Source organism: Plodia interpunctella, chromosome 5 (genome assembly GCF_027563975.2).
Source record: "Plodia interpunctella isolate USDA-ARS_2022_Savannah chromosome 5, ilPloInte3.2, whole genome shotgun sequence".
NCBI classification, from domain to species: Eukaryota; Metazoa; Arthropoda; class Insecta; order Lepidoptera; family Pyralidae; genus Plodia; species Plodia interpunctella.
In genome coordinates this window covers 6,038,489-6,064,997 of record NC_071298.1, presented here as the reverse complement: position 1 = coordinate 6,064,997, position 26,509 = coordinate 6,038,489, and the positions used below count along the sequence as shown (strand labels likewise).

At 32.9% G+C, this 26,509-nt stretch overlaps 3 protein-coding genes and 1 long non-coding RNA gene across 8 annotated transcripts; 3 read left to right on the top strand and 1 right to left on the bottom strand.

Moving 5' to 3' along the window:
• The first annotated feature begins 1,503 nt into the window (after positions 1 to 1,503).
• Positions 1,504 to 6,947, top strand: LOC128670130 (uncharacterized). Of its 2 annotated transcripts, XR_010369903.1 has the most exons (4): positions 1,504 to 3,884; positions 5,080 to 5,180; positions 5,592 to 5,717; positions 6,878 to 6,947. It is a non-coding gene; the product is annotated as an uncharacterized LOC128670130 (long non-coding RNA). The 2 variants fall into 2 exon arrangements; XR_008404724.2 differs by having other exon boundaries at positions 1,504 to 5,180.
• A 4,030-nt stretch (positions 6,948 to 10,977) lies between these two features.
• On the top strand, positions 10,978 to 19,153 carry LOC128669941 (uncharacterized). Of its 4 annotated transcripts, none has more exons than XM_053745208.1 (13): positions 10,978 to 10,996; positions 11,897 to 12,017; positions 12,715 to 12,853; positions 13,224 to 13,507; positions 13,803 to 13,913; positions 14,414 to 14,514; positions 15,893 to 15,993; positions 16,538 to 16,603; positions 17,039 to 17,156; positions 18,029 to 18,152; positions 18,337 to 18,387; positions 18,510 to 18,601; positions 18,891 to 19,153. In XM_053745208.1, exons 2-12 carry the CDS (start codon positions 11,963 to 11,965, stop codon positions 18,593 to 18,595), a joined length of 1,236 nt encoding a protein of 411 aa, XP_053601183.1. In that variant the 5' UTR covers positions 10,978 to 10,996; positions 11,897 to 11,962; the 3' UTR covers positions 18,596 to 18,601; positions 18,891 to 19,153. The 4 variants fall into 4 exon arrangements, with proteins under 4 accessions (XP_053601183.1, XP_053601185.1, XP_053601182.1 ...); XM_053745207.2 differs by lacking the exon at positions 10,978 to 10,996 and adding an exon at positions 11,586 to 11,729; XM_053745209.1 differs by lacking the exon at positions 10,978 to 10,996 and adding an exon at positions 11,722 to 11,806.
• A 969-nt stretch (positions 19,154 to 20,122) lies between these two features.
• Positions 20,123 to 22,412, bottom strand: LOC128669942 (prostaglandin E synthase 3 homolog). The gene is made up of 2 exons (XM_053745211.2): positions 22,271 to 22,412; positions 20,123 to 22,188 (listed from the first exon to the last, which is right to left on the bottom strand). The coding sequence occupies exon 2, from the start codon at positions 22,176 to 22,178 to the stop codon at positions 21,705 to 21,707; it is 474 nt and encodes a 157-aa protein (XP_053601186.1). The 5' UTR covers positions 22,179 to 22,188; positions 22,271 to 22,412; the 3' UTR covers positions 20,123 to 21,704.
• Positions 22,413 to 23,227: 815 nt separating this feature from the next.
• On the top strand, positions 23,228 to 26,445 carry bys (by S6). The gene is made up of 8 exons (XM_053744850.1): positions 23,228 to 23,471; positions 23,558 to 23,675; positions 23,932 to 24,154; positions 24,542 to 24,698; positions 24,972 to 25,163; positions 25,525 to 25,733; positions 25,935 to 26,085; positions 26,333 to 26,445. Exons 1-8 carry the CDS (start codon positions 23,337 to 23,339, stop codon positions 26,411 to 26,413), a joined length of 1,266 nt encoding a protein of 421 aa, XP_053600825.1. The 5' UTR covers positions 23,228 to 23,336; the 3' UTR covers positions 26,414 to 26,445.
• Positions 26,446 to 26,509: the final 64 nt, after the last annotated feature.

The following is a 26,509-nucleotide window of genomic DNA, read 5'->3' as shown; positions in this document are numbered from 1 at the left end:
CTCCAGATCTACCGGATATACTACTACATAAATTAATTTGAAAACTGAAACACCTGATGGAGAACTATGATGGTCCAGCTATATAGGAAATATAGAAATGACGCCCTAATAAAAGTTGTTCAGTTCCCGCTGAATATAGACACTTCAGTCTGATGAGCATTTTCTGTTGAGGTATAAAAATCGAAGATCTAGAACACCTGATACATGTGTATCGTATAAGTAGCAGGCATTAGCTAGTAAATAATATAAAGATAAAAACTGTTGTACTAATAGCGCGCGTTTATTGTACGCGTTGAATAATATAGTTATTATTTATTTATTTAACTTTTCTAATAATTTATTATAAAGCGCCTAAAGATAATTATGTTTTTCACTTTAAAATTATGACGATATTCTGAAGCGCACCTACAGCCGCTCGCTCAGTCGAAATGCGTTTGAAAGGACACCAGTGATATTTTTATCTATGCTAATATATACTCCGCTCGATAATATAGTCGAACGTGAGGTACGTTCGATATTATCGAGCGGAAAATCTTATTTTCTTTAAACTAACTATGTACCTTTTTTCAATTTTATTTTATTATTTCTTAGGGATAGTTATGAATTCGCGCAGATGAGTGGAGAATATCAAGTAAAGAATTTGTTCTAGGGCACAACAACGACTCGAATCATAACTTGGTACCTACCTAATTTATAATATTTTACATAACGATAAGGACATGCGCGATGGGATACAGAGCCGGATTCAGGATATACGAAACAGTAAACGGGGCGAGACATAATACCAGACGTGGCATTGGGAGACAGAAGAGATAAAATTTGATAAAAGGAGTCAAACAGGTCTAGATTACATCTAAATTTTGGTTAACTTATATTTAGACCAAATTTATTATACAATATATAATAATATTTAGAAAAAAATGTATGTAATACAACATATTTTTTTTACAATATACCAGGACACGGGTCAAGTACCTACGGGATGGGAAATGGGGGCGAAAGTCGAAACACCGGACATGGTAGAGGGAGACGTCTATTTTACCTCGTCACCTTAAACTTTTATTTATGCTCATGGTTGGTATGTAATATATTACGGTTTTACCCAAGCGAAGCCGGGACGGGCTGCTAGTCAGAAAATACTTTATGCTCGTAAAAATAGACACTAGATTTCATATCTGTAAATATATCTCTACGACGATTACGTTCTGTCGTTCTCTTAATATTTTTATTGGCTTATTATATTACCTCGATTTAATTGTAGTAAGTTTCTTTTCTTAGACCTAATTAACAATGTATTTAACGTCGAAGGTTGCTAAATAATTAACATTTTCTTTTTGACGTGCTACATGATGAAGACTCCATGGATTTAGTAAGTACTTCGTACAACCTACTAATTCTATGGAAGGTTCACGTGATGTAAGATGGTCTACTCAATGTGGTCTACATATTCTTCAATACGTCAATAGGTATTGCGTTTCTAGTCAGGCGTCGTATTTTATTTGTTTAATTCTCTCACTAAGTTTAGGGAGTTTGACTTTATTTTTATGACATGCATTTGGTCGATATTTAAATTATTTTAAAAAAATTATGTGGTTCCTTTACATTTAACTTAAAAATTTCATTTTACTCATGGACTCAAGTGTATTAACTTACATATGCATACTAGTTTAAACGTCACTGTATGGTAAAATAATACCATGTTTTAGAAATAAGGATCCAATTCGTAATAAAATTATGAAAGACTTTGTATGTGTGTAATTTATTTTAAGAACATTATGATATATGCTTTCCATTTAGTGCACCACATGCCTGTTAGGCTACTTAGTAGCAAAAAGATACCTTTGACTTTAGCAAGCTATTCTTGTCTAATTACTAAGAAACTATACATGAGGATTCTTCAGGTAATATTATTTTTGTTGATACTTACTCTTTTTATTTCGTAGTGATTTTGTTTTTCTATGTGTAGAACATAATTAAGAGCATGATCTCTTTCAGGTGGAAGAATTAAAATTGTTTCTTCGTAATAAATTACATATATTACTATACACATATTCAAAAGGATTTGACAGATAAGTTGTTTTAGTTTTTAAGAAGTACAATTTGAAATGAATAAATGCATAATGCTTAGGTTATGAGTAGGAGGAAAGAGGAATTTTAAATATTAAGTATAATTTTCTCCACTATGATATAGTCATACTACATTGTGGCTGTGATTCTTAACTTTGCTCAGGTATTTAGAAATGGTTTTATTTGTTTCCACAGACCTATAAAACAAATATACAGTTTCATATTTTAATTTCAACTACTTTATTTGCATAATCAATATTAGTATGGTAGGTGTAAATAAGAGCAGCAATAATGGCTACTATTTTTGCATATAATTTTAATTTGCCTTAACAAGTCATATTGAAAATATGTGTGGTATAAAATGGATCTCTAGTTGGTAATATTTTACAGATATAGATATACACGAAACAAACTTACTGAAAAATGAAAATAAATTGTGTACCTACTTTAGGCAAAGTTTTGATTTTTTTATTCCACTTTGTAAACGCTCTGTTTTAAGATCTTTTGGCAACCTATTAAACAGGATCACTGTCTGATTGCTCGCTCAGTGGGCTACCTAAGGTTACAACTCGTAGCGCTGGGATTAATTATTTCATCTTAGATCCTTTCGCCTAGTTTTTACGCGTAGTGACATTTCTTCATTGGTTTCATATAAATCGATAGCCAAGGTCATATAATCATATTTACAGAATACGTTTACTGGACAAGGAAGTTGTTATACCTTTTATTGTATATGAATTTTATCGTAATCAATACATATAATAAAACAGTAGAAAAAAAATCCTGTACATTGAATATATTTACATAAAATCAAAATTAGACGATAGTAACAGAGAAAGAATTTGAAAAAAACCTGTTTGTATGTCTGTCTGTTTGTATACGCTAATCTTCGGAACTACTGGTCGGATTTGAATGAAACTTTTTTTTGTTATATAGTTATTAAGCCTGGGTAAAATATAGGGTATAAATGATATTGAAGACTGGAACACTTAATGGAGAACAATGATGGTAAAGCTAAACTGTAGGAAATATAGAAATTTCGCCTTAACAAAAGTTGTTCAGCCTAATGAGCATTTTCTGTTGAGATATAAAAATCGAAGATCTGGAACACCTGAAGAAGAGTCATAATGGTCCAGCTAAACTAAGGAAATATACATAATCTCAGTTGTATGAGCATCTTCTATATAGGTATCGTTACGCTTTGTTTGTACACTTAAATTTCTCTAATCATTTTGACTCCTTACCAAAAATTGTTCGGTCACGCGAATGAAGTTGGGGGCTAGTATTACATATTTTTAACAATTCTCATACTTTCTTTGGTCGCCTATTCTGAATATCTATTTTTTTTTTCTTTGGTGGGTCCCAATATGGAAGTTTACAAAATATCAGTAGCTCTCGTTTTATATTTAGGCAACAATTTGTTAAAAAAATAATAATCAAAGTGTACAAATAAACCACACATAATACAAGATCATTTATTGCTCAAATGTAGGTATGCATACGATAATTTATTATACTTATAAATACTACCTATATGCCCATGGTTATGTAACCATGATCCAATCAAAGAACAGGTCTGACATAGTTTAAAACAGGAAAAAGTATGCGGAGGTGTAGTTATGGCATGTCTTTGGGAAATATTTTACATTACTTATTTACGCACCAAATTGTCGACTTTTTAAAATCTGCCAGAATCAATTGGAAATTTTAATATAGGTACCAATTTGATTGAGATGACAATTAAGGTATACCAACCACGTGAAGCGCCAACACCAATAAGACGTGCTACTATCTTGAAGATTTTATTTTAAGACAAGGTAACAATTCTAATTTATTGAATCAATACAATTAACATGTTAAAAGAGAATTCAATAGTTAATATTTTAGGAAATACGAATGTGGTCAAAAGCTTATGTATATTATTAATAAAACATTATGCCAGCACATACGTACTATGAAATGCGGAAATAAAAGTAAACAAAATGGAAAAGATAAACATAGATAATAATAATCGATATTTTTACATAGGCCTTTAAATGAATTGAATAGGTTTTGTTTGCTTAGAATATATTAGCACTAACAGTAAACCATCGGGAATATCGTTCATGTTTGTAAGCATAAACGATTACCCCAATCCTGTCGTATAACAAAAAAATTTCGTGCTTGGCCTACCCACAGCATGAACGGAAATTGATTCAGGAAATGGATAATGTGTTATGTTATAAATGTTGTGGACCAAGTGTTTAATTAGAACATTATTGATAATGCCCGGACACTTTGAATATGGGAAAATCATTTGTTGTGTGGCTGTTGGGCAATAATTTGAGAAATTTGTTATAATAAGAATCTGTCACGGCTCCGGCGCTGCGGAGCTCTGGCAGCCCATGCGAACTTAATTGTAGCCGTCGTAGCAGATGGTTTTCGCTCGCGAGTTAAGAAGCAGGTAGTCAAATGTGTCAAAATACACATAAATCTGCTCCTTAACTCGCGAGTCGCCTCGCCCCTTCGCGCCTTCGCGGGTAGGAATTTCACTTTAGGTGCGTCAAGACTTCGTGGAGTCGGTTTTACAGCAATTCGTTTTTGTAACTATGTATTTTACATAGTTACAAAACATATGTAGTTAATTAATAGTGATAAACCCGTATTTGTAATTGTTCTGTCCCAATAGAACACGCGCATAATAACAATTTGATTATATTAGGACATTAACCTCTCATTTCAAGTTGCGAGTGTATATTTAATAGCATCTAATTAATCACTTGGTCCATATCGTATTAAACAATTATATCTCCAAAAGGCAATTACTGGGAAGGGAAGTCAATATAACTACCAGATAAATTTGAATGAGTCGTGTTATTTGTTCTAACATATCTGAACGTTTTTATAATTAGGCAGGGAGCTACCATTAAAGAGCTATTGTTATGCATAACATAATTGAAATACAACTGTTTTTGAGTAGTCATAACCGATATTTTGTGTTCTATTTAGCTGAATCCTTATTTATCATTACAGACCATGGATGAAATAATAACAAACTTCTTTTGATGTCAAAAACAAGTTAATACAAAGTTGTACCCAAGATATTGGCAAGCTTCTGGAGAAATATGAATGAGGTAAGATGGTTTCAGTTCTTTAGACCACTCGGGTTCACTGAGCTTTAATCCATAAACTTTAAATTTTACAAAATAGGTATTCACCAAAATTATATAAAATAATGCAAAATATTTATTACAAATTATTTTGTCGTATGATTAATATAATTATTTATGACGTAGTTACATTTTTAATTATATGATTTTTATTGACTTTTCCAGTATGTACTGAATAAACATTTTCGAATTACTTTTAGATTAATCAGTCTTATTTATCACATTATAAACATTGTTGTTTGGTAATCAATTACTTTGATTACCAAAAAACAATCTTTATAATGTGATAAATAATTTGGTAAGAAGTACCCATTTTTATTTAAATGAATACGGAAACACTTTTTCATTTGTTAATAAAGAACTTATATGTAACAGGCCAAGCTTCTGTCACTGTTCGGGCGCTACGGGGCTCAGGCGGCCCGCCACGATCTAAATCGTCGCAAATGGTTCTCGCTCATCACCGCTGCTTTTGCGTGTTGGTTCACTTGCGTAATAACAAGGGTAGGTGCGACAAGATTACATGAAGTTGGTTTTGCATCAATTTGTTTCCATCACTGACCTTTGCAATTATTGTTAAAAATTGTTCTGGCCCACATTATCCACTAATAATGGGCATTTTTGAGAACTTCCAATTTATTGACTTGATCCATAACATATACAAATGCATACAGCAGTATGCATGACAACTTTTTTATGAATAACAGTCGCAATTGAGTTTGACAGTGCTCAGATTTTCAGTTGCACGGAATTCTAGCAATGTCATTTTTCACTTCACTTCATCAGAAAAGATAAACATTTGGGCATTTTCTAAATATGATATTCAAATAAATAAGAGTTATTTACAAGAAAATCGAATCTTATTCCTTTGTAACTACCTATTGGGAAAACAGATACAAGATCATTTTGTGCATGTACTACATGGAAAGTAAAATAACAGTGTATAAACAGTAAAACAACAGATAGTCGAAACATTAAATTAATTACAGGTTAACCCTATAATTATCCATTAAAAAATAAAGCATACTTGAAGTTAATTATTGTTTATATATATAAGTATTTTTACGAATAGTTCTTGATAATTTGGAATAACTCTTTGGAACTTTATTACATTCACCACACTAATCACTTACACTAATGAACACTAATTAGTCAACAATCAAGTACGGTATTATCGCCAAAGTCGCTGGATCGCAAATTTGTCATTTTGTCAAATCAGGTTTTGACGGACTGCTTTTAAAGATTTCTGGAACTTAGGGTTCACTGTTATTTTTTAAAAACCTTGAGATATTTTTAGACAATACGAGACAAAACATACTTTATCTTTGGTCTCTCCTTTTACTTTCGAATTATAAATTGTGATAGTGACAACGTACATTCGCTTAATTTAGGGTTCACGGTGTTATTATTTAAAAACCTTGAGATATTTTTAGACTATTACGTTTTCGGACATTGACAGTACGAGACAAAACATATTTATCTTTGGTCTCTCTTTTTTACTTTCGAATTATAAATTGTGATAGTGACAACGTACATTCCCTTAAAGTATGCTTTACTTTTTTTATGAATAACAGGGCAAGAGTAGGTTCAATTTTAAAAGGTGAAATCCGAGTTAGGCAAGAATATTGACACGTGATAATTATTTTACACTAATTTCTTTCCAGGTCTGTGGCAGGGTTATCAACCGTCTTTGGCTCTGAACACAAAAACCCGAATAAATACAAGTAAACCATAGCTAAAAGATTTTTTTTCTAAACTCCTGAACTACCTATAAAGATGTCGTGCTCTGCGATGGAACCATCATTAAACATCAATACAATAAAACAGTAGAAAAAACATCTGTACATTAAATATATTTTTACAGAAACATAAAATTAGACGATAGAGTTATAGCAATAGAGTAAGAATTAAAAAAAAAGTCTCTGTATGTCTGTAACGCTAATCTCCAGATCTACCGGATATACTACTACATAAATTAATTTGAAAACTGAAACACCTGATGGAGAACTATGATGGTCCAGCTATATAGGAAATATAGAAATGACGCCCTAATAAAAGTTGTTCAGTTCCCGCTGAATATAGACACTTCAGTCTGATGAGCATTTTCTGTTGAGGTATAAAAATCGAAGATCTAGAACACCTGATACATGTGTATCGTATAAGTAGCAGGCATTAGCTAGTAAATAATATAAAGATAAAAACTGTTGTACTAATAGCGCGCGTTTATTGTACGCGTTGAATAATATAGTTATTATTTATTTATTTAACTTTTCTAATAATTTATTATAAAGCGCCTAAAGATAATTATGTTTTTCACTTTAAAATTATGACGATATTCTGAAGCGCACCTACAGCCGCTCGCTCAGTCGAAATGCGTTTGAAAGGACACCAGTGATATTTTTATCTATGCTAATATATACTCCGCTCGATAATATAGTCGAACGTGAGGTACGTTCGATATTATCGAGCGGAAAATCTTATTTTCTTTAAACTAACTATGTACCTTTTTTCAATTTTATTTTATTATTTCTTAGGGATAGTTATGAATTCGCGCAGATGAGTGGAGAATATCAAGTAAAGAATTTGTTCTAGGGCACAACAACGACTCGAATCATAACTTGGTACCTACCTAATTTATAATATTTTACATAACGATAAGGACATGCGCGATGGGATACAGAGCCGGATTCAGGATATACGAAACAGTAAACGGGGCGAGACATAATACCAGACGTGGCATTGGGAGACAGAAGAGATAAAATTTGATAAAAGGAGTCAAACAGGTCTAGATTACATCTAAATTTTGGTTAACTTATATTTAGACCAAATTTATTATACAATATATAATAATATTTAGAAAAAAATGTATGTAATACAACATATTTTTTTTACAATATACCAGGACACGGGTCAAGTACCTACGGGATGGGAAATGGGGGCGAAAGTCGAAACACCGGACATGGTAGAGGGAGACGTCTATTTTACCTCGTCACCTTAAACTTTTATTTATGCTCATGGTTGGTATGTAATATATTACGGTTTTACCCAAGCGAAGCCGGGACGGGCTGCTAGTCAGAAAATACTTTATGCTCGTAAAAATAGACACTAGATTTCATATCTGTAAATATATCTCTACGACGATTACGTTCTGTCGTTCTCTTAATATTTTTATTGGCTTATTATATTACCTCGATTTAATTGTAGTAAGTTTCTTTTCTTAGACCTAATTAACAATGTATTTAACGTCGAAGGTTGCTAAATAATTAACATTTTCTTTTTGACGTGCTACATGATGAAGACTCCATGGATTTAGTAAGTACTTCGTACAACCTACTAATTCTATGGAAGGTTCACGTGATGTAAGATGGTCTACTCAATGTGGTCTACATATTCTTCAATACGTCAATAGGTATTGCGTTTCTAGTCAGGCGTCGTATTTTATTTGTATTTGTATTTGTAAAATAGTTTCATTAAAATGAGAACAAATTTGGCTATATTTTGTTGGAAACTAATTTTTATGCCCATCGCTTCAATCCATTTCTCTTTTACTTTGTGGAAACCTGTAATTCCAAATATTATAAACAAAATCAATACCCATGTATAGATTTAAAAAAATTAATAAATGGTGCAAAATACCCAACATGAACATTATCAGTCCTCTATTGTTTCCAAATCGATTCGAATCTATAACAAGTAACAGTTCAGACAACCCTAATTGCTTTTATTTGACAGAAAAACGACGCCATAGCCACATTGCCATTATAGATCGAATACAATATGTAAGCCGTGCCATGGTATCGAGCCAAGGCGCTGATTTTCAGCTGGAACCAAGTACTTATATCTTGACAAAATTAATGATTCAGTAAGATTTATACGAAGTTTGAGGCAAAGATAATCTCTTATTTTGTATAAAAGTTTTAAACGGTAAAAGCAGTAACGGGAAATTTCTACTATGTATGAATGAAAACGAAGTTCAGAGTCCATCAACAGACCTAGATTACGAGCTTAGAACGAAGTAGAAGTCCATTTATGTATAATTGTGGCGATTGAGATTGAATTTGATTTAATTGGTGCTAAGTGCCTAGTATCATATACTTGGATTTATTTGGGTTTAAGTGGAGGAAATTCAGTTTAGACCATTGGTTCAACCGGTCAAGATCATTGTTTAATTTTGAAACGGCTGAATTAACACTATCTGGTTTGCATGATATGTATAATTGAAGATCGTCAGCAAATTTAGCATGATTTATAGAGTAAGATATGTCTGACATGAACAACAAAGGTCCAAGGATGGAGCCTTGCGGGACTCCCCTTTTTACTGGGGATGAAGACGAAACCATGGTAGATCCGTTACTTTTGTAGATTTTGACAAATTGAGAACCGTCACACAGGTAGCTTCGAAGCCACTCGAGAGTAGACGCTTCGAAACCATAAGAAGATAGCTTGTGAAGTAAGAGAGGTATATCAATACTATCAAAGGCACGAGAAAAGTCAAGAAGAAAAAGAAAAGTGCCCATTCCATTATCTAGCCCATACAGCCAAGTCTTTTGTGTGACTAGGCCTCTTCTTAGGGCTTAACTGTTTATATCCAATACAGACGTGGCTTGCGCCTTCTCTAATCTTCAGTGGACTAAAGGTTTAACCCATTTAACCACAACCACCGTTGATTAGTGTTGCCGAACTATCGATAGTATTGAACCGTGAATACCGTGAAGACGAGAAGAATATTATATCCATACTATCTATCGATAGTATTGCTAAATAGTCTTCTAGCGAGTCGTGGCACAACAAAACCGCGGCAAATTTAAAAATATTTTAGTAGTTGTTAACACTGAACATGAACATACTACGAAATATCAAATCGATACTTTCATTATTTTATTAAATATACGCATGCTTATATGTTTAAGAATACTTGGACTAAATTTCAATTCATAATTAGTAATCTTTTAGGCGTACATAGATTACAACTTTTGCGTACTTTAATATTTAGCATATAGTCTTTATTTTTTTTAATCCCATCATTATCGTAGTTTGTGATCGTATTTTTGATTTCATCATAATCCAAGCCATCTAGAAAGAATTAGGCATAATTTACTAGAAAATATAGTCATATAAAATGGGAAATTATAAATTAATGAGCGAACAAAGTATAAAAATATTTTGCCTGCTGTCTTATATATATGGCATTGTTCAATCATTTTCAATGTTGCCATATATAAGATTTTAATAAATACGTTGTGACACGACTGACTACATCGAAGCACTAGTGACGACTCTATATTACCACATATATAAAAACAGTAATGTACACACCTGTCAATAGAAAGAAAGAAAACATTTATTTGCCAAAATTATTATGAATTAGACCTACACGTTTTATCGAATATAGGTATGCAAATATAAATAAATAAAGAGGAGCATGCTATCCACTACAAATCCAAAACAAAAAAGAATTATAATGTATACTAGCCCTAAATTCTATCCGAGTCTATCATGAAAGAAATCATTTAAAGTATAATAACATTTATCAGTTAATAAAGACTTGAGGTGCTTTTTAAATAGATTTAAATTTAAGCTTTTATATTGATTTGGATTTTTTGTTGTAAATTTTCGGTGCCGTACATACTATGCTATTACCAAGTAAAGCAGTTTTTGATGGGTGCATGCATAATCGATAGATATCTCGATGATTCCTCAATACAACATCAGCTAGACGAGGGAATAATTGAGCATTGGTTTCCACAAATGTTGCTACCTCAAGTATGTAAAGTGACGGAAGTGTAAGAATTTTGTGTTCTTTAAAAAACGGCTGACAACTATCAGTGCTTTGGAGTCTAAACATTGCGCGAATACAGCGTTTTTGCATTTTAAAAGCTATATCCTTGCCCCAAAAAAATATTCCATATCTAAGTATTGATTCCACTAAACCATGATAAGCTGTAAGAACCGCTTTTATGTTTAATTCATTTGAGACTTTAAATAGTACAAACGCCGAACTACTAAGTCTTTTACTAAGACCATCTATATGGCGTTTCCAGTTTAATTTAGAATCTATAGTTAGCCCTAGAAATTTTGTTGAATCAACTTCTTTCAACACATGGCCTTGATATTCTATTTTATAATTTTCCGTATCAAGCGGTCTTTGACTAAAATGCATTATATTGGTTTTGTCAAGATTTATCTTTAAATTATTAATATCAAGCCATTCAATTATGGATGTTAAAGTTGCATTAATATCTAATTGATATTTACATCATTACATTTTATTGTTACCGTATCGATTGTAACGATAGTATTACCATTGTAACGATATCTTACAGTATCGATAGTATTCGATAGTCTATATCTAAACCCTACCTATGGATAGTTGACAATCGATCGGCAACACTAGAATTTTATCGTGATTTTATCTCAAGTCAAGAGAGAAATCCGAGAGAAGTTGGGAGTTTATTTTTATTTGGGATCATTTGTCCACTTGTTTGGTTTTTTGGTTTAGTGCTGTGGTGAGGTGAGGTAGGTACGCCATTGCTGTACTGGTTGGTTAACTTTATTTATTTACCTTACAGTACATAACAGAACTAAACAATTAGGTATTCCTTGCAACTTCTTGTTCTTTTCCATTTGGTGTATTTTCAAAAGTAATGTGTCATGTGTGATTGATTGGATATTTTCGTTATTAGGTGGAAATCTCAAAACTTCATACCTACTTATAGTTAGTGTCTCACTTTGGTCAGTGTTCTTTCGCTATGTCTGTCCGCGAACTTACCATTACTTTGGTTGGGGTAAAGAAAAAACCTGATGGTAAGTACCTAATTTCATGACTATTTAAGACATACCTACTGTATGAAACAGAAGATTAGGCGGTTAGTAAAGTGATAGATAGATAAGAAGTTTATTTGCATCAACTGAGACACATGCAAATAATTAAAAGTTGGAGGTGCAGTTTATATTGCCCTAAATATACACCTTATTACTAATGTCATGTAGAACGCAAACAAAATGTTTACTCCTGATTATAAAGGTCACCAGCCAATAAACCTTCTTACCTTGTTTGGTAAGGATAACCCAACATAGGAAGGCACAAATCACAAGAAAAAGTTAGCCCATAAAATAAGTAGCTAAGTTTCCTTGTGTTATGGGATTTATAAAGAAAATATATACTTCAGAGAGCATGTTAATCAAATACAAAGTCAATGGTTATCAAACCTTTCTTCTGTTCATTATATGAAAGTGGTACCACAATGTGTAGCCCTAAGCTAATTTAGCACTTTTATTACATGGAGAGTTTATTCAGACATTATTTATGTATAGGCTTTTGAGAGTGAATCCTTTGCTTTAGGTTATACTGATTGAAGTGTATAAGCAGACTTTGGATACTGCAGAAGAAAATGAATTGATAATAATACCTACTTATAAAGAACACAAAAACAATTGTGGTCCCGGTTGATGCTTTAATTTTAGACACATGAATATTAGTAATTTATCAAAATTATTGCAGGTCCCTCATCAAGTAATATGAGCAAGTCATTCAATAATGAGCTTGGTTGGGAAGATGGACAGGATGATGACTTTATGGAAGATAACTTCGGACCTCCTATACAAAAAGGAAATAAAATGCCTGGTCCAGGGAACTTCAGGTATCCCAAAAACAATTCAATTTTCTTTTCATAATATTTACTTTCTAGCCTAATGGTTGAACTAGCTGTCCTTTTCAATCACTGACTAATGTATCCTTAAGAGTGCCAATTAATAATATCAGTTTCCCTTCACACTGGTATTCACCATCATAATAAAAATACAATTTAATGAAAGTGTATCGATTGAAAACCTTTTTATAATCTGCTCTTTTTTTTGTTTTTCAAACAAATTTTTGTTTTTCAAATTTCCTAATTCATATAAAAAAATGCCTCATCATTTAGCAACCTCACAGGACAAGAAAAATGCATCAACATATTATTTTTTCATAAACCAGTGCGATGGAACTTACGATATTTTGTTTGTTTACAGAAATAGGCACTATCAGAATGCATATGGAAATTATAGAGGTGGTTATGGTCCACAAGGAGAATATGGTCCACCCATGGGTCCGCCCCCCGAATTTGGATATGGGCCTGGTCCGAATTTTGGTCCAGGACCCAATTTTGGCCCAAGACCTCATTTTGGCCCTGGGCCACATTTTGGCATGAGTCCTGATTTTGATTCTCATCCTAACTTTATGTGGGGTAGAGGTTTTGGACCAGATGGACCACCAAATCAGAAGCAGGAACATAGAGCTCTTCGATTACTTGCAAGTAGGTCATATAATAATCTTCTAATCTGTTCAAATTAAATACAAATAAGGTCTGCCATTCTCTTATTAAAAAAGGCTACCACTTATTAATAATTAAGGAAAAAGTATTTTTATTCATTCCTATCTTAATAAATAAGAAATATTTTTTTGAATGGAAGTTACTTATTCATATTTTACAATATTCATAACAAGCACACTTTCTCTTTTTCCACCCCCGAACCACTGTGCACTGGTGACAAAGGTTCAGATAGCAGGTACAAGTGTAAATGAAAGGTTAACAATATTTTTTCTTACAGGATGTGGAGTTCCTAAAGAAAACATGAAGAATTTGCCAAGGTCATTATTGCAATTGATTGAGCCGACTTACTGTGGCTTATGTTCTATAAACCTGGAGTCATTTGCTGTTTGTAAGTTCTTTATCATATGATTCTTAAGACGTGTTTTAGAGTTATGTACACTAAGTTTTATAGTCTTAAATAGGGAAACTGTACCAAAATTATAGTTTATTACATATTTTATTTAAACATCAACAATTACATATCTTGTTACATTACAAATTAATCATGTTTTATATTACAAATTACATCATTGATTTGGAATTTTCATATCTTGTGCACCTAAACAAACAACACTGTCACAGTAAACTAGCAGTATAGTTCATTTGGTAAAAAAGGTGGTGGAAAATTGCCATTTTAATTAGATTAAAGTTATTAAGTGCCTAACAAGAAATCACGCATGTGTATGTATTAGATACTTACCTATTTACACATATAAACCTGGGTTGAAGTATATTTTGTCCCCATTAGGGTCGACGGAACAGCAGGCAAAAGCTAGATGAAATATGCACATATTTGTGTCGTGAAACACTGTTATTATTATTACATGCTAAATTTAATTTTATTTGCAGCCCGAATGCATTATGTTTCAAAAAATCATCAGAAGAATCAGAAAAAGTGGCTTTCTAACCATTCCGAAATGGGGGGAATGGGTGGACACCACCGTAAAGAGGTAAATGGACAATTTGATAATGTAAGTCTTCAGTAGGTATTTTGGCGATAACCTTTGTTCACATAACAATTATCATAATGATTACTTCTTCCCTTGTGTTAACCAGTACACAAGTTGACGTAGGAATCGTAACCAAGAATAATAGAAAAACTTTTTGCAAAAATAATCACTTGTGCTGCTGTCGACATCTGTAAAGTAACCTTTACTTTTACGATAGTTGACAACATAAACCAAGTGAATGTTGTGTGAACCCAGTCGTCAAAATAGAAACTTACATTGAACAAGTTGTCTGACTCTACGTTACAACTAACGCAGAGATCTGCACAAGGAGAACGAGAGAGGTTAAAATAAATGAATCCATATTAATATTATAAATTAGAAAATCTATCTGTCTGTTCTACTTTCACGGCTAAACCGATGAAATTTGGTATGCATATAGAAGAACCCCATTTAAACAAGGATACTTTTTTCAAAAATCAACCCCAAATGAGTAATATGGGGGGTGAAACTGAAACTTTGTATGAAAATCATGTTTGTTCCACTTTCACAGAGAAATTCACGCGGGCGAACCCGCGGGCAAAAGCGAGATAAAAATAAATCCCAACAATCATCGATGCGAATGATAAAAATAACCCTGATTATTACTATTATTTAATGAAACCTGTGATATTTTTAAGAATGTTTATGTCTCCCGATAACTAGTTTTTTTTTTCAGAAAATATGTCACTTAATAGAAAACTATTTTGTTATACTTTTAACACATTATTCTTATTAAAAGTAAAGATAAAATGGTATTTTTAGTGTTAATTTGAACACACGAATTATATGCAAAATGTTGGCAATTTTCATAAAAATATATATAAATTTTCAAAAATTTCAAAAATGATGGTAATGAATATTATTAAAAAAATAAATATTTACAATGCAAATATTTCTTTCTTTAAAAATATTCAATTGACCTAAAAAAATTACTACTTTAAAAATATGAAATACAGGAAAATAATAGACATTGTTGTAATAATGCATTAGAAATTGTTTTTTTTTTTAATCATCCGCGACACCTGCCTAAGGTTATATAAAGCACTATGTATCACTCGAAAGAAAGTAAGATTCATAACTTGGGTGTTTGCGGCACCTTCGTTAGAATCTGTTATCTTCTTTTCTCGGTGTACAATGTAGGTACTATTCATTTATTCATTGTAATTATGTAAATGTGTGAAGTGATTTCTGGGAAAGAAGACCTCAGGCGCAGCGCCACAGTCGCTGATAACATCAACTTAGCGGCTAAGTCGTTGTTGTGAGCGACTAGGCCCACGTACAGATTGGCTAAGTCTTAGCGGCCTCTACCTCCTCTAAATTAACTCTTCCTTTCCGAAAGGTGCCCGTGAAGTCTCGCGAGCTGTACTGTGAGCTGTGTGACGTGCACATCACGTCTAAAAGCCACGCGGACTCGCACTATTCCGGAAAGCCGCACCGCGCGTACGTCATTTCCTTTCTTTACTCTCCACCACTATTGGCGTTTACTTACTTATATGGTTAAACGTTAATATAATTGCACGTTGAATACAATCTCTTAATTCCTTCCATGCTGGTTTGGGAGCGAAAGAAAACCATAGAATGTACCAGCTGCTTTTCTTTCTGTGCAGATTGTAAAAGTCAATCAAAGCAGGTAATAGCCTTTGCCCTTGATTGTCTTTTACAATCTTCGCATAGGCTAGCAACCTATCACTATTAAATCTTAATTCCACCAACAAGTCCATTATACAACTAAATGTGGCTTTATGAGTTTTGTCTTGGCTTTGTCTACACTGTAATAAATAAAGATGTGATATTGTATGTATGCATGTTGAATAAAGTTTATTTAATAATAACGCCAAGCACGATGTCCTTTTAAGGAAAATAAAATTCCACCTACATATTATAATTTGCTTCCTATACATAGTTTTTACCCAGCTTACTTAAATACCTAGCTAGGAAAAAAACACATTTAGTTTATAGATTGACACGGTTTTTTTGTCCACAGTATCGTCGAGGGTCGCAAGCTCGCTAAAAATCCTTATCTCCTTCAACGTGGCATGGAAAGTAGATTGTAAGCTGGATTGTATTTTAGCTGACTTCAAAAAAGAAACAGATTTTAAACGATATTATAAAAAAACCTATTGTAGGTTTTTTTTACAAAAATGTCATTTTCGCTTTTATTGTCCTCTGAGAGATTTTGTTGCATTCAACGCGTGTCTAAATAACCATGTCCGTACTGTAAACTGTTGATGAGTTCCCTCGTCAGGAGCCGATCCTGGGTGTACCAAAATGGCATGCTTATCATAATAATGCATTGTCATGTAATCTGAAGCGACGTGTTAATTTTCAACTCTGTATGACAAATGGTAGTTAGTAGGTAAACTTAAAAACTACTGGAAGGATTTTTGTACCAGTATTTACCAATAGATACATAGTGTGATTATTAAGAAAGGTTTAGGTGAATAATTTATTATGGTTTTGTATATGTATAAAATTTATGTAATAGGGAGATGCTTATTCGTCGAGAAAAGAAACACCTGAAAGCCGACGACAGCGCTCCCAAAGAAGAACGGCCCAAGCCCTCTAAGCCTGTGGCGCCGGAGCTCTACTGTGATATCTGCAAGGTACCAATGTTAATATTCTCATAGCTGAGCTCGTAGACGCAATCATGGCGATATTGTTATCGATCAATACATATAATAAAACAGTAGAAAAAATATTCCTGTACATTGAATATATTTACAGAAACACAAAATTAGGCGATAGACTCAGAATTTGAAAAAATCTGTCTTTATGTCTGTCTGTTTGTACACGCTAATCTCCGGAACTACTGGACGGATTCGAATGAAACTTTTTTGTTATTTAGCTATTAAATCTGGGCAACATATAGGTTATTAATGATTTTGAAAACTGTAACACCTGATGGAGAACTATGATGATACTAAACTATAAGAAATAAAGAAATGACGCCTTAATAAAAGTTATTCAGCCTGATAAGTAATTCCTTTTGAAATATAAAAATCGAAGATCTGGAACACCTGAAGAAGAATCATAATGGCCCAGCTAAACTACAAATGACGCGTTAACAAATGTTTTTCAGTCTGACGAGCATCTTCTGTACAGGTATTGTTACGCTTTGTCTGTTTTTGTTTCCCTAATGATTTTGACACCTCAAAATTGTTCGGCCACGCGAACTAAGGCGCGAGCATCAGCTAGTCAATAATAAGGAATTGTTTGCCATTGCGTACTGCCTAATCACCCAGAGCGCATGACCATATTTTATTATCAAGTATGTTATAAAAACTATGAATTAACTCATGGGGATGTGAATTCGAATCTTTCAACCACAGATGGTTCTAACAACCGGTCAACCGTCGACCACCAAAGCTATAAAAATAAATATTACGTGTTTAGAAAAATTGTATGCTTTCATTATCTTACATAAACATGTTTTTGCTTAAATAGGAGGTTGTATTCATTTGTTACCCATTTTCAGACGTCTGTGACGTGCACTGAGCAAATGACCATGCACTTAAATGGTAAACGGCATCTTACTAAAGAAAAGCAACACATCCTGAAGATGATGACGGGTCAGACCGACGAGTCCACCGCCGCTGCTGGTAAGTCCTAACATACAGACAAATTGAATTATATATCGTTCTTATCTGAGTGTGATCACGGTTTTCTCAGCCAGGAAGCGCCGGGGTCAAAGGTTTGATTAAAAATTAAACTCGGGCTATGATTTTCTGTCGCTTGTTTGTCGCCTGTTTTCAACCCTTTACATTGCCATATTTTTAATTTCAGATGAAGATATGAACGACAACGCAGAAGATGAAGAAACAGGCGATAATGAAGGTCAGAATCTTAAATATTAAATGGATGCCAGATTGTTTTTTAAAAAATGCTTCTTTTTTATGAAAATCCATTGAAGATTTTAAACAAGTACCACGCAAATTAATCAATAAATCATTCCTCAGGAGCCGAAGAAGACGGCCAACAAGTTGATTACGATTGGGGTAACGGCAGCGGAAATTGGGACGAACCGGCAGAAAGGAATGAATAACAGCTGGTGAGAATAACATGATTTAACCGAAATGAATAACTTTTCTATTTAATTTTATTTTCTGTAATTCGTAGTCAGAAATGTAGTCGTAATCCTGAATCTGATTGTGTTTTGCCCTTCTTTAGATACCTAATAGCTGCTTGCGTTGTGTTCACATACACACATCTCTTATGATCCTACTATTACAATGTATACCTACGTGATTATGACTTCTAATAACTAGGTAATTACAATATTACTGCTACAGAGACTTGCAGCATATTGTGTTCTTCATTTTTAAACTTTTTTGTTTCAGGAACAACATAGTTGTACTTTGCAGAATTCATAAGTTACAGTATGGTTACAGTATAAGAAAATATAATTCTATCATTAATTTAACAAACAGTTAACATTTGCTACTCTTTAGGTATTAATCTTATAATACGACGATTCCTACTCCAGCTAATCAAAAAACAATATTTTTTTAAGAATAAAAGCACTTCTGTGCTTTTATAAACAAGTATATTGTAAGGTTGATTGTAACCTAACCTTATGGGGAATAAATATTATATCCATTCATTGAAGTTTAATTTCTTATAGTTATAGGTGTTGGTGTATATTTACAAGATTGTTATCTGCAATGTCTGCAGTACGTTGAACGTCGTCGCCTCCTTCTCTGCGCTCGCATACATCCTCTGCTAAAACCCATCCACACAGAGAGCGTCATAACTGCTAGCAACATTAATAGCAGGATCCCATGTAGTTTCGGGTCGTAAACCGATATCGAGGACTCAAACCCAGCAATTCCTCCAGCTTTATTTGCCCTTTGCTTACTCGAAATCGAGCTTTTGGACTGTCTTGTAGATGATATTTTTTGGCGTGACACCATATTTGCAGGTACCTACATTTTCAATTATCAAAAAATGCTTCTCTCTTTGTTTTATTTGTACACTTTTTGTATTTTGTCGGTTGACTGATGTTTTGAATGTTTACATTATCACTCCACTTTTTTAAATTTATGGCATGACAAATGTATGTGAACTGTAATTCACGTTTGGCTGAACAATGGAGTCATATAATTTGGTATAATTAAAAAAGTGAATAGTGGTGGTAAAATCCTACGGTTACATAGGATTAATATATTCAATTTCACATGCACTTTTATCCCTTTTAAAATTATTGTGACACATTATAAATCAACACGATCTTATTTCTTTTTCATCGATGTTCTTTAATATGTTATTTATGTCGACCTTTTCTATAGGTTTGGAAAAAACTATAGAATAGGTCGACATAAACCCCTCGCCTTATAATATTATACATTTTATTTATTTATTGTGTCGTTTGTTTAGGGTAATTTTCGATATTTTGATGGTATTTTCACTGGATGGTTCAGGACGTCACGTTGGAAATCCATAGTGGGTGAAATAGTGAGTGCTGGTCTACATGAATCTTTGTCATTTCTAGGGTGAGACACATAAAATTGTATGTCTGCATTTGTATTTTCAAGATCCATAGGGGTAGTTAGTATAAATAATAACGCATTAATGAGAATTTGATAATTTATTTGCAATTTGTTGTATACATACCAATCTGGTAAAATTGATTCACTTATTTTGTCAAAGGTTCAATGTTCCTTCAATATTAAACCTTAAAGTTATTGGGTACTCACGGTACTCTTCACCCTTCAATGTACCTAATGTTTTTATATCTGTGTCTTCACCACATTGTATATGATTTTTAAAACTTGATTTGAAAATCGAAAGAAAATAGTTTAAGAATGTTAAGACCTGTCTGGTCTCCATTCGTACTGAAAATAAAAAAAAACAATAGTGTGAACATGGAGTGTGAATATCAAGATATGAGGTGATGTACCTACGTATAGGATCCGAGGTAGTTTCCTCTATTTTTATCAGAAGATTCAATCCTCATAGTTTTATTTTGGTTTTAAAGTTCTTAACAATATCTGAAGGCCGTGCCTAGCCGCACACAAACGCCACCTGTTTATTACTAACTACATTGCATAGGTAATGGAAAACTATAAAGCCGGCTACATACTACCGCCGCCTACACTTATAGTGAAATTTTATTTGCCGCAATGAAAACCAGTAATAAATGCCGAAGAGAATGAATGCTGAAATTCTTGTATTTCTTAGAGAAAATAAAAACAATAACATATTAAGCCACACTACACAAAGAATCTTTTTACGGGACACGCGAAATTGAACTAGAGACGGTTCAAAATAATACGCGCGTTAAACGAATGAGGTTTTATTTAAATTCTTTTCTTGGAAGGGACACGCGGACGACGTCGCGGGAAAATGACAGTTTTATAATACAAAATAATGGTAATAGTAGGTGGTACCCAGTAGCCACTTGGTATGGCTATACAGACACACAATACTTACATATAATCCAGTTAACAAATTAAATACTCATGCTACCATAAATTAAGGACCAATAAGATAAGGACAATCAGACATAAATTAGTTCATATCAGTAATTTATTTGAGCACCACTATCAATCGTGGATTGGTACATACTAACATTTATATAAAACCTTGAGTTTTAAACTAAAATATTTTACATGTTAATAAATATCGACAGTGTAAAAATACCTCGACTACATGATACAATAAAAATTTTAATGACAATTAGGAGAAGGCTGAAGGCCACATAACGAAGACTTCAGAAATAAAAAACCACTATATCACTATTTCTACTTGTTGATAGTGGAGAATCTAGATACAATAGATAAACAATTGATATCTGGTGACTGGTTTCTAGGTGACGGTTTAATATTAACTGAAGATGACACATATTATGAGAACCAATAACATGACAACTTTTTCTTACCACTAAACATGATTCTAGGTCTCATATTTCAGTTTTAATACCTATCTTTATTTACTATAGCAACACATCCAGATGGATATAGCAAATACATTGGTTTAATTTAAAATTGGATGTGAATAAAAATATTGTAATCATACAATATCTCACATTCCCATGGGAGAAAATGCATAACACAATGCATGCATGCAGCCTAAAACTAGTCTGTAAAGCATTGAGAAAATAATCTTACAATATATACTATAAACTTTGGCTAGAGTAATTGGTTTATCTACCATTACTTAACATCAGGAAGATCTTCATCCTCAGCAGAACTGGTATCTTCACTTTCATTTTCATTACCAAAATCACCTAATTTGTCAGAGAACATGTCATTCATGTCATCAATTTCATCGTTGCTGTCATCTTCATCTTGCCAACGGTTAAAGTCTACTTTCAGCCAATGATGTTTCTTCTTATCATTTGTCAGTGAAAGCCAGAATGGTTGATCAATTTTCGCTTTGACTAAGCATACATCTATAAGTCTTCCCTTATTAAGATAAGTGCTTTTTTCAGGATCTATTTCATCATACAAATCTATTTTAATTTCATGTACTTTGTTGTCTGGTTGACATAGGCCTTTGAATGCAAAAGACTTGTTATCAATTTTGATATGTGGTTTTTCACATTCTACATTTATTGTTAACAAGATACGGGAATTTCTCTGCGCCCATGATACCGATGGAGGGGTTGGTATGGTTTCTGAAGTCATGATAGGTTAACTGAAAAACAAAGCATTTTTCACGGTATAAAAATCTTGTAAAGTTTGTACCTAACAAAATAAAAATATATGTTCATGTTTACCTTACAAACGATTAGATGATAGATTAATCAAGGTTAAATGGGTTTATAATATATCCGATTAATCTTATTGAAAGAAAAACATCGGCATAGCGTAGCGTCGAACACAAACTCGTAGGTAGAGGTAGGATATGTAGGTAGCAATGAGTATATTATATACTTATCTACCAATCAATCAATATATAATTGACAGTGACAGATAGTGTTGTTTATCATTATATCACATCGAGTGAATATCAATCGATCGATTGATATTTCCAAAGAAAAAAAATCAATAGCCTATCAAATTCATAGATTTAGAAAGGTGCACGGGTAATTGACAGCTTTATGACTATCGTCCGAATAGTATAACTGTACGTTATTCTTTTTACCTATATAATGTATATATTATATAACTTGCAATACATAATACCCCGTGGCGCAGTGGTAAAGTTCTTGCCACTGAACCGAAAGGTCCCGGGTTCGATCCCTGGTCGGGTCATGATGGAAAACGATCTTTTTCTGATTGGCCCGGTATATATGTATTTGTTATAAAATATAGTATCGTTGAGTTAGTATCCCATAACACAAATCTCGAACTTACTTTGGGGCTAGCTCAATATGTGTGGTTTGTCCTCATTTATTTATTTATTATTATTATAATACCTAGCCATACACGCATAGATATGTGCCCGTTCGATCTGTTAGCAACAAACGTGCCTGGTGGACAGATCCGTAGAGATGTGGGCGTTAGGAATGTGTTTGTATGTTTCATAGTAGGCCTTCAATAGTATAATTTGGTTTTGAAATTCGAACTTTCTTTGATGTAAAGATGTTTTTAGGCGAGCGTTGCATCTTGGATGACGTCATTAGATTTTTTCCGTTCTTATGTCGATAGTTCGTTCTCAAACAATCTTACCGATAGTCTATCAAACAAAACGCTATCGACAATTGACTATTGAGTCGCAACACTAGTGCCAATTATTTTTTCGAAGGATTTTGCTGGGATTTTGTCATTTTGCGGACACGTGAATTTTGACATAATAATAAAGCTTAGAAGAACTTACCTACCTAGTAATTTCATTTCAGAATGGGTAAAGCTAAAAAGCTAAAACCATCCCAAGTCGGTAAAAACATAGCACTTGCAGATCAAATCGAGTCTATAAATACAGTGAAAAATAAAAATAGAACCAAAGAAAGGAATAGGCATGAAAGTGATGAAGAGGTAATGGATGTGAAATAGCCCCCTTCGAGTGTTTATTTTTACTTTGAGCTTATGTAAATTTACCTAGGTATGTCTGATTGTTTCAGTTTATAAATGCAGATCTTTCAAATAAAATTCTGAAAGCTGCTCGCAGACAACAAGCTGAGCTTGGAGAAGATGAAGTAGGCCCAGCGAAACATTTACATCTTTCTACATCTTTGAATGGTATAATTACTATGGTATTTTATCTTACAGAAAAAAAAATATTTTATAACCTAAGCTAGCAAACATTTTTCTGAAATCAGTATAATAACATTTTATTCATATTTATAGTGCTCATAATGTGTGAATATGTGCTTTGCTATATTTTATCCATATGTTTCTATTTTGTATGTGTTTTTTATTTCTTCAAAATCTCTCTAGTAGGAGGTAGGTAAGATACTTGCATACATTATTAAAGACAATTCATACCTAATTGTAGAAGGAGATTCCGACCATGATGATTTGGAGCCTGATACATACTATGACAATATTGAAATAAATGACGAAGATGAAGAAGCACTTAAAATGTTCATGTCAGCAAATCCAGAGAGGACTAGAACTCTTGCTGACATAATCAAGGACAAAATAACAGAAAAGCACACAGAATTACAGACACAGTTTTCAGATGTTGAAACATTGAAACTTCAAAATATTGATCCAAGGTTTGTCTACTAAAAATGTATGTTTTATTTGTTTCTGTGGGATCACTCCAAAGAAAATTTCAGCATATTACTATGAGGATATAATTAATTAAACTTCTATTTAAGTTTTGATTGTTGACTTTAGAATATTTAATTAGCCCTTTTATTTTATATACATATGTATTAACTACTGCACTACATGCTAGTTATATTATATTATTATATTATATTAGAACAAATCACACAGATTGAGCTAGCCCCAAAGTAAGTTCGAGACTTGTGTTACTACTAACTACTGTACTACATGACTTTTCCAGATTTCAGTTCATTTTGTTTAGTTATTGGAGCATAGTTCTAGCTTTGACAGTTACATTGCAAACCTAGCAATGTAAAATAAAATTTTTGCAGGATAAAAACCATGTATGAGGGTGTGAGAGATGTCTTACAAAAGTACCGTTCTGGGAAGTTGCCGAAAGCTTTCAAGATGGTACCACATTTGCAGAACTGGGAGCAAATATTATATATCACAGAGCCATCTACATGGTCCGCAGCAGCTATGTATCAGGTATTAAATTGTTATGCTATTTTTTCAGTATGTTTGGGTCATGACTGTGCATCAGAAACAGATGGGTTTGCAATGGCATATCTCTGATAAGAAAGTAATACTTATATAAAGAATATAATACAAATTATAGTATGAGTATATACTCATACTATACCATATGGTATCTTGGGTAGATTCTGTATCTGTTCATTATAACCTGATTTAAATTTGTTACCTATAACTTAATATGTTACTTTTTTGTTACTTACATGATAATGACAATATTTTTTACAGGCAACTAGAATTTTTGCATCAAATCTAAAAGAGAAAATGGCCCAACGTTTCTATAACTTAGTTCTGTTACCTCGGGTGAGAGATGACTTGGCAGAATACAAGCGTCTCAATTTTCACTTGTATCAGGCATTGAGAAAAGCTTTGTTCAAGCCAGGAGCATTTATGAAGGGAATATTGTTGCCTTTATTGGAGGTAAGTGATGTTCATAAATACTAATGCTTATTTGCAATACCTTTAAAAGGTAAGTTAAAAGTACCTATATAATAATTTAAAGGCAATTGTAAACTTGGTTGGCAAATATATGAATATAAATACCAATAACAAGCCCTCAATAGCTCCTAAATAAGAAGAATGTAAAGGCCCAATGTGTGAATAATTGCTTTGATTATAACTTTGAAACAGGTTAATCAAATACTGGGTACAGTCAATAAACAAACATAAAAGTAGAGTTGCCAGAGCGATGTTATTTTTTTGACAATGACTACAATTAACTTTTATTTTGCAATAATAACAGTTATTTTGTACTAAAATTGGAATTTAATTTATATTTCAGGCAGGTGATTGTACACTCAGAGAAGCTATAATAGTTGGCTCGGTATTGGCCCGTAACTCTGTTCCAGTTCTTCATTCTAGTGCTGCTTTGTTAAAAATTGCTGAAATGGACTATACAGGAGCAAATTCTATATTTTTAAGAATACTTTTTGATAAGAAATATGCACTGCCATATAGGGTTGTAGATGCTGTTGTATTTCATTTTTTAAGGTGAGTTTTAAGGTTAGATAATTATTTTTTATGTGTCATCATTTGTATGGTCAAATTTTAGTATTTTAAAATGATAAGGCAACAATTTCAGGTTTTTGTATAAGGTTTGATTCTGAACATTTAATTTGCTTGCATGCATCAGAGCATTATTATCATGAAGCATGAAGGTAATACTGTTAGTAAGGTATAAGTTTATTGCAGATTTCAAATGGATTCTCGCTCACTACCGGTACTTTGGCATCAGGCTCTTTTAACTTTTGTACAGCGTTACAAAGCAGATATATCAACAGAACAAAGAGATGCTCTTTTGGAGTTGCTTCGCAAGCAATCCCATCCTACCATTACACCAGAAGTAAGTTATTGCTAAAGTCTGATGTAAATTGTTAAGTGTTGTGTTTTTAATGAGAAATATAGTTTTCACACTTCTGTTACTACTGGTTTGCCGCTACCTGGAGTGGAGGCAGTAGAGGCCAACTTAAAAAGAATGCATAGGTCAATTTAACATGAAAGTGTGAAAACAGACTTTACATTTATGATAGTAGCATGGCTGATCCTAAACCAATGTTTGGATATAAACATTGAACTACATGTTTTTACAGATAAGAAGAGAACTTCAAGCAGCTCAATGTCGTGATATCGAAGTTAATGAATCCCTGCCTACACAAATGACAGTGGAATGAATTTTTTGTTGTAATAAAAATGATGATACAAACTTCTCTTTCATTTATTATCTATATCTAAATAATTATCAATAATTGGTCTGTCCACTTGACTTG

Bases quoted from the DNA above. Each gene is read 5' to 3' on its own strand.
- LOC128669941 (XM_053745208.1), top strand. From the start codon at position 11,963: ATGTCTGTCCGCGAACTTACCATTACTTTGGTTGGGGTAAAGAAAAAA. The intron at 17,157-18,028 runs GTACCAATGTTA...ACCCATTTTCAG, and splicing joins TCTACTGTGATATCTGCAAG to ACGTCTGTGACGTGCACTGA. The intron at 18,388-18,509 runs GTCAGAATCTTA...ATCATTCCTCAG, and splicing joins AGAAACAGGCGATAATGAAG to GAGCCGAAGAAGACGGCCAA.
- LOC128669942 (XM_053745211.2), bottom strand. From the start codon at position 22,178: ATGACTTCAGAAACCATACCAACCCCTCCATCGGTATCATGGGCGCAG.
- bys (XM_053744850.1), top strand. From the start codon at position 23,337: ATGGGTAAAGCTAAAAAGCTAAAACCATCCCAAGTCGGTAAAAACATA. The intron at 24,699-24,971 runs GTATTAAATTGT...TATTTTTTACAG, and splicing joins CCGCAGCAGCTATGTATCAG to GCAACTAGAATTTTTGCATC. The intron at 25,164-25,524 runs GTAAGTGATGTT...TTTATATTTCAG, and splicing joins TATTGTTGCCTTTATTGGAG to GCAGGTGATTGTACACTCAG.